Consider the following 13,790-nt stretch of genomic DNA (forward strand, 5'->3'; position numbering starts at 1 on the left):
AATATACTACAAAGCCACAGTAAAGAAAACTAAGAAAATCACAATTTGAATACGCAAAGGCAATCCACACACACCAAACACCAAGGTGACTCAGATATTAGAATTATCTGACAAAGATTTGAAAATAGTTGTCATAAAATATTTTAATGAGAAGTTATAAGCATTCTTGCAATAAATGACAAAAACAGAAAATCTCAGGAAAGGAATAAATTTAACAAAAGAAGTGAGAGATAGTGTGGTACTGTCATAAGGGTAGACATATCAATCGATGGAAAAGAAAGAAGAATCTAGAAATCAACCCTCAAATTTATGGTCAATTGATTTTTGATAAGGGTCCTACAACAATTCAATGGGGAGGAGGAATAGTCTTTTCAACGGAAAGACTGAAACAACTAGATATCCACATGTAAAACAATAAGGTTGGACCTCTACCTCACATCGTACACAATTCAAAATTAATCAAAAACCTAAATGTAAGAGATAACATTATAAAACTCTTAGAAGAAAAAGGCTCAATCACTATGGTCTCTGATTAAACAACAGTTTCTTAGAAATGACATCAAAAACACAAGCAAAATAAAAACTAGATATACTGGGCTTCATTAAAATTAAAACTTTTTGTGCTTCAAAGAATACTACTAGGTCAGTAAAAAGACAGCCCCCTCAATGGAAGAACATATTTGCAAATCATATAAATGATAAGGGCTTATATTCAGAATACATAATAGTCTCACAACTCAACAGTAAAGAGACAACCAAATTTTTAAAATGGGGAAAGACACTGTTAATATCAATCTGTTCTAGTTGGCTGAGGTATAGAGAGCCCCTACAGAATTAGGTGAATCCACAAAACTACCCTGGTCCCTTTTCTTTGGGGGTTCCTCTTAATTAATGATGGCTAGGGAGATTAAAAGAAAACTGTCAAACAAAATAAAAGGTCCGATTCAGGCAGTCACCTCGTTTATCCCACTACTAATATCATCACCTAAGCAAAGTCCCCAACTTCCTCCCTTGCACTCACACCCTTCAGACTCTGTTTTGACATATTTTCCCTTTGAGTCACCACTGTTGGTCCTTTCAAAGCTGCTTTCACCCAGATAAATACCTTGAGAGAGGAGAGGATGGCAACACGAGACACAAATGATGATCTGCCTCAACAGGGCTGGCCTTGAGTCCATTCCCTTAACAGATTTTGCCTATAAAAAAACTTACTGAGCTTTCCATGGCTTTTTTTTCACCCAGTTAAAAAAAAAAGTGGGCACAGGATCTGAATAGACATTTCCCCCAAAGAACATACAGAAGTGGCCAATAAGCACAGGAAAAAATCCTCAACATCAGTAACAATCAGGACAATGAAAATCAAACCCACAATGAGATACACTAAAGTGGCTATCAAAATAAAAGACATAATAACAAGTGTTGACAAGGATGTAAAAAAACTGGAACTCTCATACACTGCTAGTGGGAATGTAAAATGAGCAGTCACTTTGAAAAACCATAAGCAGTCCTCAAAAGGTTAAACACAGAGTTACCATATGCTCCAGCATTTCTTCTCCTAAGTATATATCCAAGAGAAGTGAAGATATATGTATATGCCCACGTGAAGTGTTTATAGCCACTTTTTTCATAATAGCCAATATTCATTAAAACTGAAGAAAAAAAACCTAAATGTCCATCAAGAGGAAAACAGATAAATTATGGTATATGCATGCACACAATAAAACATTATACAGCTATAAAAATAAAGGAACAAATGATATATGTAACAACATGAATGACTCTTGCAAATGTTATATTGAGTATAATAAAACTGATCCAAAAGAAAATATGTTGTAAATATTTGAATTTCCAGAAGAAGGAGAACTAATTGATGGCAATTGAAGTCAGAATAATAGTTCCCTCAGAGTGGGGGTGGGAGGATTGATACTGACACAAGTTGCTTAAGGAAACAAACCTACTGGGGTTTTGGCAATGTTCTACTTTGATATAGGTGGTAGTTGCACAGGTGTGTGTGTGTGTGTGTGTGTGTGTGTGTGTGTGTGTGTGTGAGTGTGGGTACAGGTGTGGTATTCAGTTGTGTCCTTAAGATTTTAATACTATATGTATCTCACTAAATGTATTTAGTATCTCCATTCTCTTAAATACTGCAGAAAAACTACTCTATGTACAATATTGTACCAAATACCTTCTTAAAAAAACATTTTTTTAAAGTACTCTCTACACCTAACATGGGGCTCAAACTCATGACTCTGAAATCAAGACTCACATGCTCTACCACTGAGCCAGGCAGGCACCCCTGTACCAAATATCTTTAAAATATGTTACATACATGTAAGTAGAGAAAATAAAGATGAGAATAAAAATGTACTCAAATTTTACAGTGGAGAGGTTAAGAGCTTAAGCTTTGGAATCAGAATGACATGTTCAAATCTAAACTTTGTCACTTATTACTTCTAGGACTTCCCAACCTCCTGTTTCTTCACCAGTAAAATGCAGATAACAATATACCTACATTATAGGACTGATGTGATGACTAAAAGAGATAATACATATAAGATGTTTGATAAACAGTATGCACTACAAAACTGTTTTATATCTTATCCCTCCCCCAACACACACATATAATAGGATTATAGTTTTATTTACTGCTTTATAATTTTCTCATGGCTATTAATTAATTTATTTATTTATTTTTGTGTTTTTTCAGATATTGGAGAAACGTGAATTCAACTCCAGAGAGTTTGGAATTTATCCTATGGGTAGTGCAATTATCAGAGTTCTGATCAAGCCAGTGACATAATAAACAACAGTCTGGGGAAGTCTCTGCTGGAAGCAATATGCTTGGTGGACTTGGGGAAGAGGGGTACACTTGCCCAGGTGCCGCAGGACAGCTTGAGGTACAGAGGCCACTGTCACTACTTTAAGCTCCACAACACCCTGGTGAAATCTAGACTTGCAATTATTCCTCTGCTTTTTTAAAAAAAGTGCATTTTCTATTTATTTCATAAAACTATATACAGATATAGAATTCCTTTTTTTCAGATACATTCATTTATTCTTTTCTTCCACAAGTATTCTTTTTTAAAACTGAGATATAATTGACATGTAACATTATATTAGTCTCAGATATACAACATAATGATTCAATATTTGTATATACTGTGAAATGATCACCACAATAAGTTTATTTAACATCTCATGCTTTTGAAATCTTTTACAACACACAGTCACCAAGGCATTCACAGAGAGGGCATGGTGCTCTATGCCATCATGTAAAGCGTTAAGTTTAGGTCATTTATAAACCGCCAAGTCTTCAACATAGCACTCAAACAAACGCTTTCCTCCTGAACTGCATTAATACCCAGTACACAGTGTAAACACCTAACACCACAGATGCTCCCACTTCTCCCCCAACCTACTGAATTCCTTAATATTACTTTACAATAAATCTGAGAAAACCTGGTAATAAATCTTCAGCATTCAAATACTTCCAGTGTGCTTTGGGAATAGGTTTAATCTTTCTCCAGGGCTTGAAAGATCAAAATTATTCAAGAGGTCTGTGGGGTATATGCGTGTGTGTTTAACCCATATCCTAATCTCAAATGTGGTTAAGAACCTAACTTCCAGAGTTGAACTAAAAAATCAATACCAAGCAGTGGAAGAGACAAAACTGTGTCCATAATACTGCCAGGTAACAAATGAAATCTATAAAGGATCTTTCTTTGAAGATAAAATAAAATTAAAAGTTCCAATTCCATCAGTCACAGAATGTAGAAACTGCAGTGCAATAAAAGTATATATGAGATATACTGACGGGTAAAAATGACAGAAAAACACAGAGTAGACTTTGACATATGTCTAATTACTACTCCGTTTCAGGCTAATGGTAAAAATTAGTCTTCAGATAGTTGATAACATCAGCCTGTCTCTGCTGGGTTAGTACCAAGATCTGTGGCCAAGCAAATACTTCTAATAAAATTGATTTTCCTTTTTGGCAACCAATAGGCCAGTCAATAATAATGTTGTTTAAGAAAGATTGAATCATGAGGGAGATGAACCTTTCCTTCCATTTATTATGTTTGTATTGTCTATATTTGAAAAGAATTTTCAATAACGAAACCAAAGAAGAAATCACAAAGGGAAAGCTATTCTGAGAGCTAATCTCCAAAAGCCCTGTGACTTGGAAGCATCTAAGTAATCCAAACTAACAAAGCCAAAAGCATTCCCTTAACTGAAGCTAGATTGTGGGAATCAGGATTGTCAATAACAGAGGAAAATCAAGGCTAGGGGCAATATAAAGTAGTCACGTGAATACAAAGACGTCAAGGAAAACATTGGTCATTGGTCGCACATAGTCCTAACTGACTCATCCAAAAAACCTATGTGGACTTTTACTTTGCATTAAAGCTGGTGTTCTGTAAAGAGTATTCCATAAAGCCACATAAAGCAGTTTTTGAATTGTCTTATACTAACCAAACATAATACAAGACAAACAGATGAAAACCTCAGGCTATTCCTAACTTGGGAACATTTCCCTTCCAAACACCCCCTAACAATACAAACCAAGTAAAAGACATGAGCACACCAATACTTTATTGCTTTTGTTTTTTAACTTACTTAACTTAATGGTAGTGGACAAGGGAAGCAAAAGATGAAAAGATGATTTATTTATTTATTGAATATAATTTATTATCAAATGAAAAGATTTAAATGTTCATAAAGAAAAATAAGTAAAAATCATGGGAAAAATTCTCAGTAAGTAGTGAAGAAATTTATCCTACCAGATATTAAAACATATTTTGAAGCTATAACCATTAAAACATCATAACACAAGTATGTAAACAAAAAACAGAGCAATGGAATCGGAAACAGCCCAGGAATACACAGAGGAAGTGAGAATGTGAAAAAAGAAAAAAGGTACTTCAAATCAGTAGAGGAAAGATTATTCAACAAACATTACTGAACAAGGTTAATCATCTACACAAAAATAAAGTTGATACCATCTGGACAAAAATAAAATGTGTATTACATACATGTGACACATTAATTCTAGATGAATCAAGGAAACCATGAAATGATGAAGGTACGAGAAGGAAACATGGGGATATTTTTAATATTTATATCACAAAGTGCTCATTTTCCTAAACACATAAAAAGTTCCTATAAATTAAGAAGAAAACATCAATCCAGTGGGAAACTGAGCAAAAAATATGAACAGATGTTTCACAGAAAATGAAATACAAGTGGTTCTTGGTTAAAGGATATTAATTCATTACTTCATTAATTAATTCATTGGCCCATTTATATGGTACCAGCTAAATTATGATACATCTCTATAAAGGAATATTATGCACCCATTAAAAGGAATAAGGCATGGGATGCCTGGGTGGCTCAGTCAGTTAAGTGTATGACTCTTGATCTCGTGTTTCGTGCATTGGAGCCCTGCGTTGGGCACCATACTGGCAGCATGGAGCCTGCCTGGGATTCTTTCTCTCCCTCTCCCCCACTCATGCTCTCTCTCAACATAAATAAACTTTTATTTTATTTTATTTTATTTTATTTTATTTTATTTTATTTTATTTTATTTTATTTTGAGAGAGAGAGAGGGTGCAAGTGAGCAAGGGGCAGAGACAGGGAGAGAGAAGCAGGGCTCATCCAAAGCAGGGCTCACCCAAAGCAGGGCTCAAGCTCACCAGATGTGGGGCTCAAGCTCACCCGATGTGGGGCTTGAACTCATGAACTCCGAGATCGTAACCTGAGCCAAAGCCCAATGTTTATTAACCAACTGAGCCACCCAGGCACCCCAATAAACATTTAAAGAAAAAAAAAAGAATAAGGCAACATTATCTATATACTGATATAGAACAATCTCCAAGATAAAGAAAGCAAGTTATAGAATAGCGTGTGTAATATATATATACATATATATATATATATGTATATATATATATAGCTGCTCGTCTGTGTTCTCTCACCTCAAAAATAAATAAAATTTAAAAAAAATTAGTCTTTTGCATTTTTTGACTTTTTTACAAAAACTGTATTACTTAAAAATAAAGTTTATTTATTTTGAGAGTGAGAGAGAGAGAGAGAGAGAGAGAAAGAGCATGAGTGAGTGGGGAAGGGCAGAGAGAGAGGGAGAGAGAGAGAATCCCAAGCAGGATCTGCACTGGCAGCATGGAGCCCGACACGGGGCTCAATCCCATGAACCATGAGATCAAGACCTGAGTCCAAATCAAGAGTCAGATGCTCAACCAACAGAGCCACCCAGGTGCCCCAGGTATTTTTTTTTTAATACATACTACCAACTAAAAGAAAAAAAATCAATGAAATATATATATTTCAAGGCAAGATTATGGCATAAGCTATGATCTGACCTATAACTCAAAGCTAGGGAACTGGTCCAAGAACAATGTACACATATCTAATGGGGAAAGAGGTATTTCTTCTGCTAAAAAAACAAGGATACCCAAAAAGCTCTGGCAAGTGCTCAGGTCCTTCCTGGTACTCATGTTCTATTTTTCCAACATTTTCTTTATAAACCAATATTACTTTATTCAATAATTACTAAGCATCTACTGTATGTCAGATATTATTCGAGGCACTAGTGATACAACCAAATTGTAGTACCTGTATATGATAGTGTTGAGAATACAGACATGTAATCAACCAATTATAATACAAAGTGATTGCACTGTCATAACTTTTTTGATGTGCTTAAGATCAGGGAGTTATAAGGGCGCCTGGGTGGCTCAGTCGGTTGAGCATTCGACTTCAGCTCAGGTCATGATCTCGCAGTTGTCGAGTTCGAGCCCCGCATCAGGCTCTGTGCTGCTGGAGCCTTCTTCGGATTCTGTGTTTCCCTGTCTCTCTGCCCCTCCCCTGCTTGCACACTCTCTCTCCCTCAAAATAAATAAACATTGGGGCGCCTGGGTGGCTCAGTCAGTTGAGCGTCTGACTTCAGCTCAGGTCATGATCTCACGGTCTGTGAGTTCGAGCCCTGTGTCAAGCTCTGTGCTGACAGCTCAGAGTCTGGAGCCTGCTTTGGATTCTGTGTCTCCCTCTCTCTCTGCCCCTCCCCTGCTCATGCTCTGTCTCTCTCTGTCTCTCAAAAATAAATAAGCATTAAAAAAAATTAAAATAAGTAAATAAATAAACATTAAAAAATTAAAAAAAAAAAAAGAATCTGACTTTGGCTCAGGTCATGATCTCACTGTTTCTAAGTTGAAGCCCCCATTGGGCTCTGCGCTGACAGCTCAGAGCCTGGAGCCTGCTTCAGATTCTGTGTTTCCCTCTATCTCTCCGCCCATCCCCGGCTTGTGCTGTCTCTGTCTCTGTCTCAAAAATAAATAAACATTAAAAAAAATTTTTTTTTTTTAAAAAGGAGCTATAAACTATTGGGAATCTCTAACTGGTTAGAGTGAAGGAAGGCTTCCTGGAGGAAGTAATGTGTAAGCTGAGGCCTAGGAAGGAGAATGAAGAAAGAAAGCAGCATGTAAAAAGACCAGGAGATGAGCAGTATATCAAGTTCTTCAAAGAAGTGGAGCTTGGCATACCAGGGAGGGTTATAAGCAAGCAGCATGCTGAGAAACAGTGGAGATGTAAGATCATGAAGGGCTTTACAGAGTATATTAAATTTAGATTTTAACTTAAAAACAAAAGTAAACAAGAAAACATCTGCAAATTAGCATTTTAGAAAGACTATCCAGACGAAAAGTTGAAAATACACTGAAGGATATCAAGATTAGAAGGAGAAACGGAGTTCAGAGCTGCTGAAATAATTTAAGAAGCCTGAACTAGTGTACAGGAAGTGTTGAAATAGAGCAGTGGGTAGGTTTGGAGATATACTTAGAAGGTAGAACCTAAAGGACTTGAATGGGTGTGAAAACTGAGAGAAGAATCAAGGATGATTCCTAGAAAACTGGTTGGATGATGGTGCCAACTATGGTGAGGGGTAGCGGCAGTTGTTGAGAGACAGTAGGGTTCAGCGTAAGATGATGTGACTTGAAGTGTCTGAAGGATAGCTAAGAAGAGTTCTATGTTTTTGGATCTACTGACTAAGATCTGAGTTGGTGATAAAGATTTCTTCTATTCTCTATGAAATGAGAGGTAATCTGAGAATGAAAAGGACCATAAGACTTTTCAGGCAAAATTAAAGATGCATACCACGATTTATGATAATATCAGGGTTGTATACTTTTTTTTTTTTCTTCCTAGCTTTGCCCAGAGACTAGGTGTATACGTGCAAAAGGCAGGTAACTGGATTAATCAGAATTAGGCTTTTTCCAGGTGGCTGTAACAGTGGAAATAGAGGGAATGGAGATGAGGCTGAGGATAAAGGCATGAGAATGGGAGAAGATGAAATGGGAGAAGGTAGATTAGCAGAGAAACTAAAGATATCTTCTAGGTGAAATAAGAGATTTAGATGAAATGGAGAGTGTGGTCAGAACTAAAAATTTCAGATTTAATGAAAAGAGCCAGGATGAGTGCATAAGGCCTAGGGAGTTGGACCAAAATGGATATATATGGCAACAAATGTTACATAAAGAAAAGCATTTTATATCTAACACACTAAATTAAAAAGCAAACACCTAAAACAAAACAAGGATACCCACTTCTATCGACACAGTACTAGAAGGCCTGGTTAGATCAACTAAGCAAGAAAAATAAAGGAATCCTGAGGTGCCTGGCTGACTCAGTCATTAGAGCGCAAGACTCCTGATTTTGGGGTCGTGAGTTTGAGCTCATGTTGGGTGTAGAGATTACTTAAAAAAAAAAAAAAAAGAAAAGGAATGTCAACTGTAAAAGAAGAAGTAAAATGATCTCTATTCATAGACAACATGATCTTATATGTAAAAAACCCTAACGATCCCACAAAAATCTGTAAGAACTAATAAATGAATTCAGCATTATTATAGGATACAAAACAAACATGCAAAAATCAATTGTGTTTCTGAACACTAACAATGAACAATCCAAAAAGGAAATTTAGAAAACAGTTTCATTTACAATAGCATCAAAAAAGAAAAAGAAATTTAGGAATAAACTTTACCAAGGAGGTGAAAGAAATATACACTGAAAGCCACAAAATGTTGCCTAAAGAAATTCGAGACACCAATAGATGGAAAAACATCTCACAGATTGGTAGACTTAACATTAAGATGTCAATACTCCCCAAAGTGATCTACAGATTCAATGTAATCCTTATGACAATCCCAATGACATTTTCTTGCAGAAAAAAAAAAATCATCCTATCAAGCAACCCAGAATAGCCAAACAGTCTTGAAAAGGAAAAACAAGGGGCACCTGGGTGGCTCAGTCAGTTAAGCATCCAACTCTTGATTTTGGCTCAGGTCATGGTCTCATGGTTCAGTTCATGGTATTAGGCTACGCACTGTTAGCACAGAGCCTGCTTGGGATTCTATCTCTCTTCCCGCCCCTTCCTTGCTCACACATGGGCACGTGTACCCTCTCTCAAAATAAATACACTTAAAAAAAAAAAAGAAAATACACTTAAAAAAAAAAAGTTGGAGGTCTCACACTTCCTGATTTCAAATTTTACTACAAAGCTACAGTAAATCAAACAAGTGTGGTAATGGCATAAAGACAGAAATATAGACCAACAGAATAGAGTAGAAAGCCCAAAACCTTACAGATATGATCAAATTACTTTTGACAAGGGTTCCAAGACTATTCAATGGGGAAAAGACATTTCAACAAATGGTGCTGAGAAAACGGACTATCCACATGCAAAAAAATGAAACTGGACCCCTATTTTATACCACATACAAAAACTAACTCAAAATGGGTCAAAGACCTAAACATATGGGCTGAAATTATAAAACTCTTAAAGAAAACATAGGCAAAGAGCTTCAAAACATTGAATTTGGCAATGATTTCTTGGATATGATACCAAAAGCACAGGCAATAAAAGAGAAAGGTGGCCTTCATCAAATTTAAAACTGTTGTCCATCAAAGGACCCTACCAATAGAGTGGAAGACAATTCACAGAATGGGAGAAAGTATTTGCAAATCATTTATCTGACAAGGGACTGACATCCAGAATATATAAAGAATTCTTACAGCTTAACAATAAAAACACAAACAACTCAATTTAAAAATGGGCAAAGGACATAAACAAAGTGATATACAAATGGTCAATAATCACATGAAAAGATGTTCAACATCACCAGTCATTAGGGAAGTGCATATCAAAACCACAATGAGATACCATTTCTCACTCATTACGATGCCTATTATCAAAAATACAAAAAATAACAAGTGTTGGTAAAGATGTGAAGAAATTGGGACACTTATGCATGGCTGATACATAATGGTGCAGCCACTGTGTAAAATAGTATGGTGATTCCTCAAAATATTCAATAAAGAAGTACCTCATGACCCGGCAATTCCAATTCTGGGTATATACTCAAGACACACAAAGGTAAGGACTCAAATTTGCTACCTATGTTCATAGCATATTAATCACAATAGTCAAAAGAATAAAGAAACTCAATGTTATAGATGAATATTTGGATAAGCAAAATGTGGTATATATGTATAATGACATTTAGTTTTATTTAAAAAAAAATTTTTTTTTAACGTTTATTTATTTTTCAGACAGAGAGAGACACAGCATGAACGGGGGAGGGGCAGAGAGAGAGGGAAACACAGAATTGAAAGCAGGCTCCAGGCTCTGAGCCATCAGCCCAGAGCCCGACGCGGGGCTGGAACCCGCGGACCGCGAGATTGTGACCTGAGCCGAAGTCAGACGCTTAACCAACTGAGCCACCCAGGCGCCCCGACATTTAGTTTTAAAAAGAAAGGAAGTTTTGACACATGCTACCAACATGGATGATCCTTGAAAATATTAAGTGAAATAAGTCAGTCACAAAAGGACAAATATTATATAATTCCATTTATATAAGGTACTTAAAATAGTCAAATTCATGAACGTAGAAAGTAGAATGGCAGTTGCTAGGAGCTGGGGGTATGGGGAGTTAGTTATGAATTCAGAGTTTCAGTTGGGGAAGAAGAAAATTCTGGAGATGGATGATAGTGATGGTTGGACAATGTGGATGTACTTAATGCCACAGAACTGCACACTTAAAAATGGTTAAAATGGTAAATTTTATGTTATGCACATTTAAAACAATAAAAACAAATAAGAAAGAAAACAGGAGGACAAATCTTAATGACCTTATACTTGGCAATGGTTTCCTAAGTATGATACCAAAAGCACAACCAACAAAAAGAAAGAATAGAAAAAAAAGAAAAAGAAAAAAAAACTGAAATCAAGATTCAAAACCTGTGCACCAAGTGACACTATCAAAAAGTGAACAGATAACCCACAGAAAAGGAGAAGGTATCTGCAAATCATGTATCTGACAGTGGTCTACTATCCAGAATATATAAAACACTCCTACATCTTAACAAAAAGACAAGCAACTCAATTTTAAAAATGGTGAAAGGTTTGAACAGACATTCCTCCAAAGGAAATACAGAAATTGTTAACAAGTATATGAAAAGATATCAACATCATTAGTTGTTAAGGAAATGCAAATCAAAATCAAGCACAATGAGATATCACTTCACTCCACTAGGATGGCTGTTAAAAAAAGAACATAACAAGTACTGGCAAAGCAGTGGAGAAATTAGAACCCCAATGCATTGCTGGTGGGAATGTAAAATGGTGCAATTTCTGTAGAGAACAGTTTGTAGAGGTTCCTTAAAAACATCAAATTACCATACAACTCTGAAATTCTACTCTTAGGTACAGAATCAAAAGAACTGAAAACAAGCGTTCAAACAAAAACACACGCATTAATTGTTCATATCAATTGTTCATGCCAAAAAAAATGGAAATGATCCAACTCTTCATCAACTGATGAAGAGATAAACAAAATGTGGCATTATCCATATGATGGTATAATATTTAGCCATAAAAAATGAAGTACTGTCACATGCTACATGGATAAACCTTGAAAACATTATGCTAAGCGAAAGAAGCCAAACACAAAGGCTACATATTTTATGATTCCATTTACATGAGATATCCAGAATAGGCAAATCCATTGAAACAGAAAGATTAGCTATTGGCAAGATCTGTGAAGAGGGGGAAATAGGGAGTGACTGTTTAATAAGTACAAGGTTTCCTTTTGGGGTGATGAAAATGTGAAACAAGAAAGTAGTGACGGTCACACAACACTGTTAAGTGTATGAATGCTAATAAATTGTACACTTTAAAGTGGTTAATATGGTGAATTTTATGTTGTGGGGGTTTTACCTCAATTTTTTAAAAAACTCCCTCATCATCACTCTTACCTGGCAGTTAATATCAGCTCTATATTGTAGCAAGACTGTGACTAGTTCTTTATGTCCTCGATCACACGCCCAATGGAGTAGAGTTCTGCCCTAAAAACACAAAAATTGAGATAAATGAATTTCTTAATCCAGTTATGAGGCCATGTAAAATACTTTTTTTTTGGTTGAGAATTGTATTTTTATTTATTTTATCTTACTTGAGTAATGTTACATACAATGTTACATTAGTTTCAGGTGTACACCACAGTGATTCAACTTCTCTATATGTTATGCTATGCTCACCACAAGCATAGCTACCATCTGTCACCAGGCAATGTTATTACAAGATCACTGACTATATTCCCTATGCTGTGCCTTTAATTCCTGTGATTTACTGATTCCATAACTAAAAGTCTGTATCTCCCACTCCCCTTCACCCATTTTTCCTATAACCCCACCCCCTTCCTTCTGAGAGCCATCAGTTTGTTCTCTATATTTATAGGTCTGAGTCTGCTTTTTGTTTATTCATTCGTTTTTGGATTCCACATGAGTGAAATCGTATGATATTTGTCTTTATTAGTCTGATCTATTTCACTTAGCATAATACCCTCTAGGTCCATCCATATTGTCTTGCCAAATGGCAAGATCTCATCCTTTTTTACAAGAGCATAATTCCTGTGTGTGTGTGTGTGGGTGTGTGTGTGTACGTATAGATATACCACACCTTCTGTATTCATTCATCTATCAATGGACACTTAGGATGCTTCCATATCTTCGCTATTGTACATAATTCTGCAATAAACATAGGGGTGCATATATCTTTTCAAAGTTGTGTTTTCATTTTCTTTGAGTAAATACCCAGTAGAGAAATGACTGGATAATATAGTATTTCTATTTTTAAGTTTCTGAGCCTCCATACTGTTTTTCACAGTAGCTGCATCAATTTACATTCCACCAACAATGCAGGAGGGTTCCTTTCCCTCCACATCCTCAACAGCACTTATATTTTCTTGTTTTTCATTTTAGCCACTCTGTCAGGTGTAAGGTGATATCTCATTGCAGTTTTAATTTGATTTTCCCTGATGATTACTAATGTTGACCATCTTTTCATGTGTCTATTGGCCATCTATATGTCTTTGGGAAAATGTTTATTCAGGTCCTCTGCTCACTTTTTAATTGGGTTGTTTATTTTTTTTTAGTGTTCAGGCATATGAGTTCTTTATATATTTTGGATATTAACCCCTCATTGGATATATCACTTGGAAATATCTTTTCCCATTCAGTAGGTTGCCTTTTTGTTTTGCTTTGCTATGCATAGCTTTTTATTTCGCTATAGTCCCAATAGTTTATCTTTGCTTTTGTTTCCCTTGTCTTAGGAGACTTATCTAGAAAAATGTTGCTATGGTTGATGTCAGTGAAATTACTGCCTGTGTTTTCTTCTAGGATTTTTAGGATTTCAGATCTTACATTTAGGTCTTCAATCAATT

The 13,790-nt window shown here is 35.8% G+C and overlaps 1 protein-coding gene across 8 annotated transcripts in view; it reads right to left on the reverse strand.

Annotated features, from left to right (window-relative positions):
* The window catches only part of ACBD6 (acyl-CoA binding domain containing 6), a 210,173-nt gene that overhangs the window by 93,290 nt on the left and 103,093 nt on the right, over positions 1–13,790 (reverse strand). For all 8 annotated transcript variants that reach the window (XM_053909164.1, XM_019428106.2, XM_019428062.2 and 5 more), the window contains one exon: positions 12,325–12,414. In XM_053909164.1, coding sequence (XP_053765139.1) covers positions 12,325–12,414 — 90 coding nt within the window. The remainder of the gene's footprint in view (positions 1–12,324; positions 12,415–13,790) is intronic.

Source organism: Panthera pardus, unplaced genomic scaffold (genome assembly GCF_024362965.1).
Source record: "Panthera pardus isolate Hobbes unplaced genomic scaffold, ASM2436296v1 HiC_scaffold_21, whole genome shotgun sequence".
NCBI classification, from domain to species: Eukaryota; Metazoa; Chordata; class Mammalia; order Carnivora; family Felidae; genus Panthera; species Panthera pardus.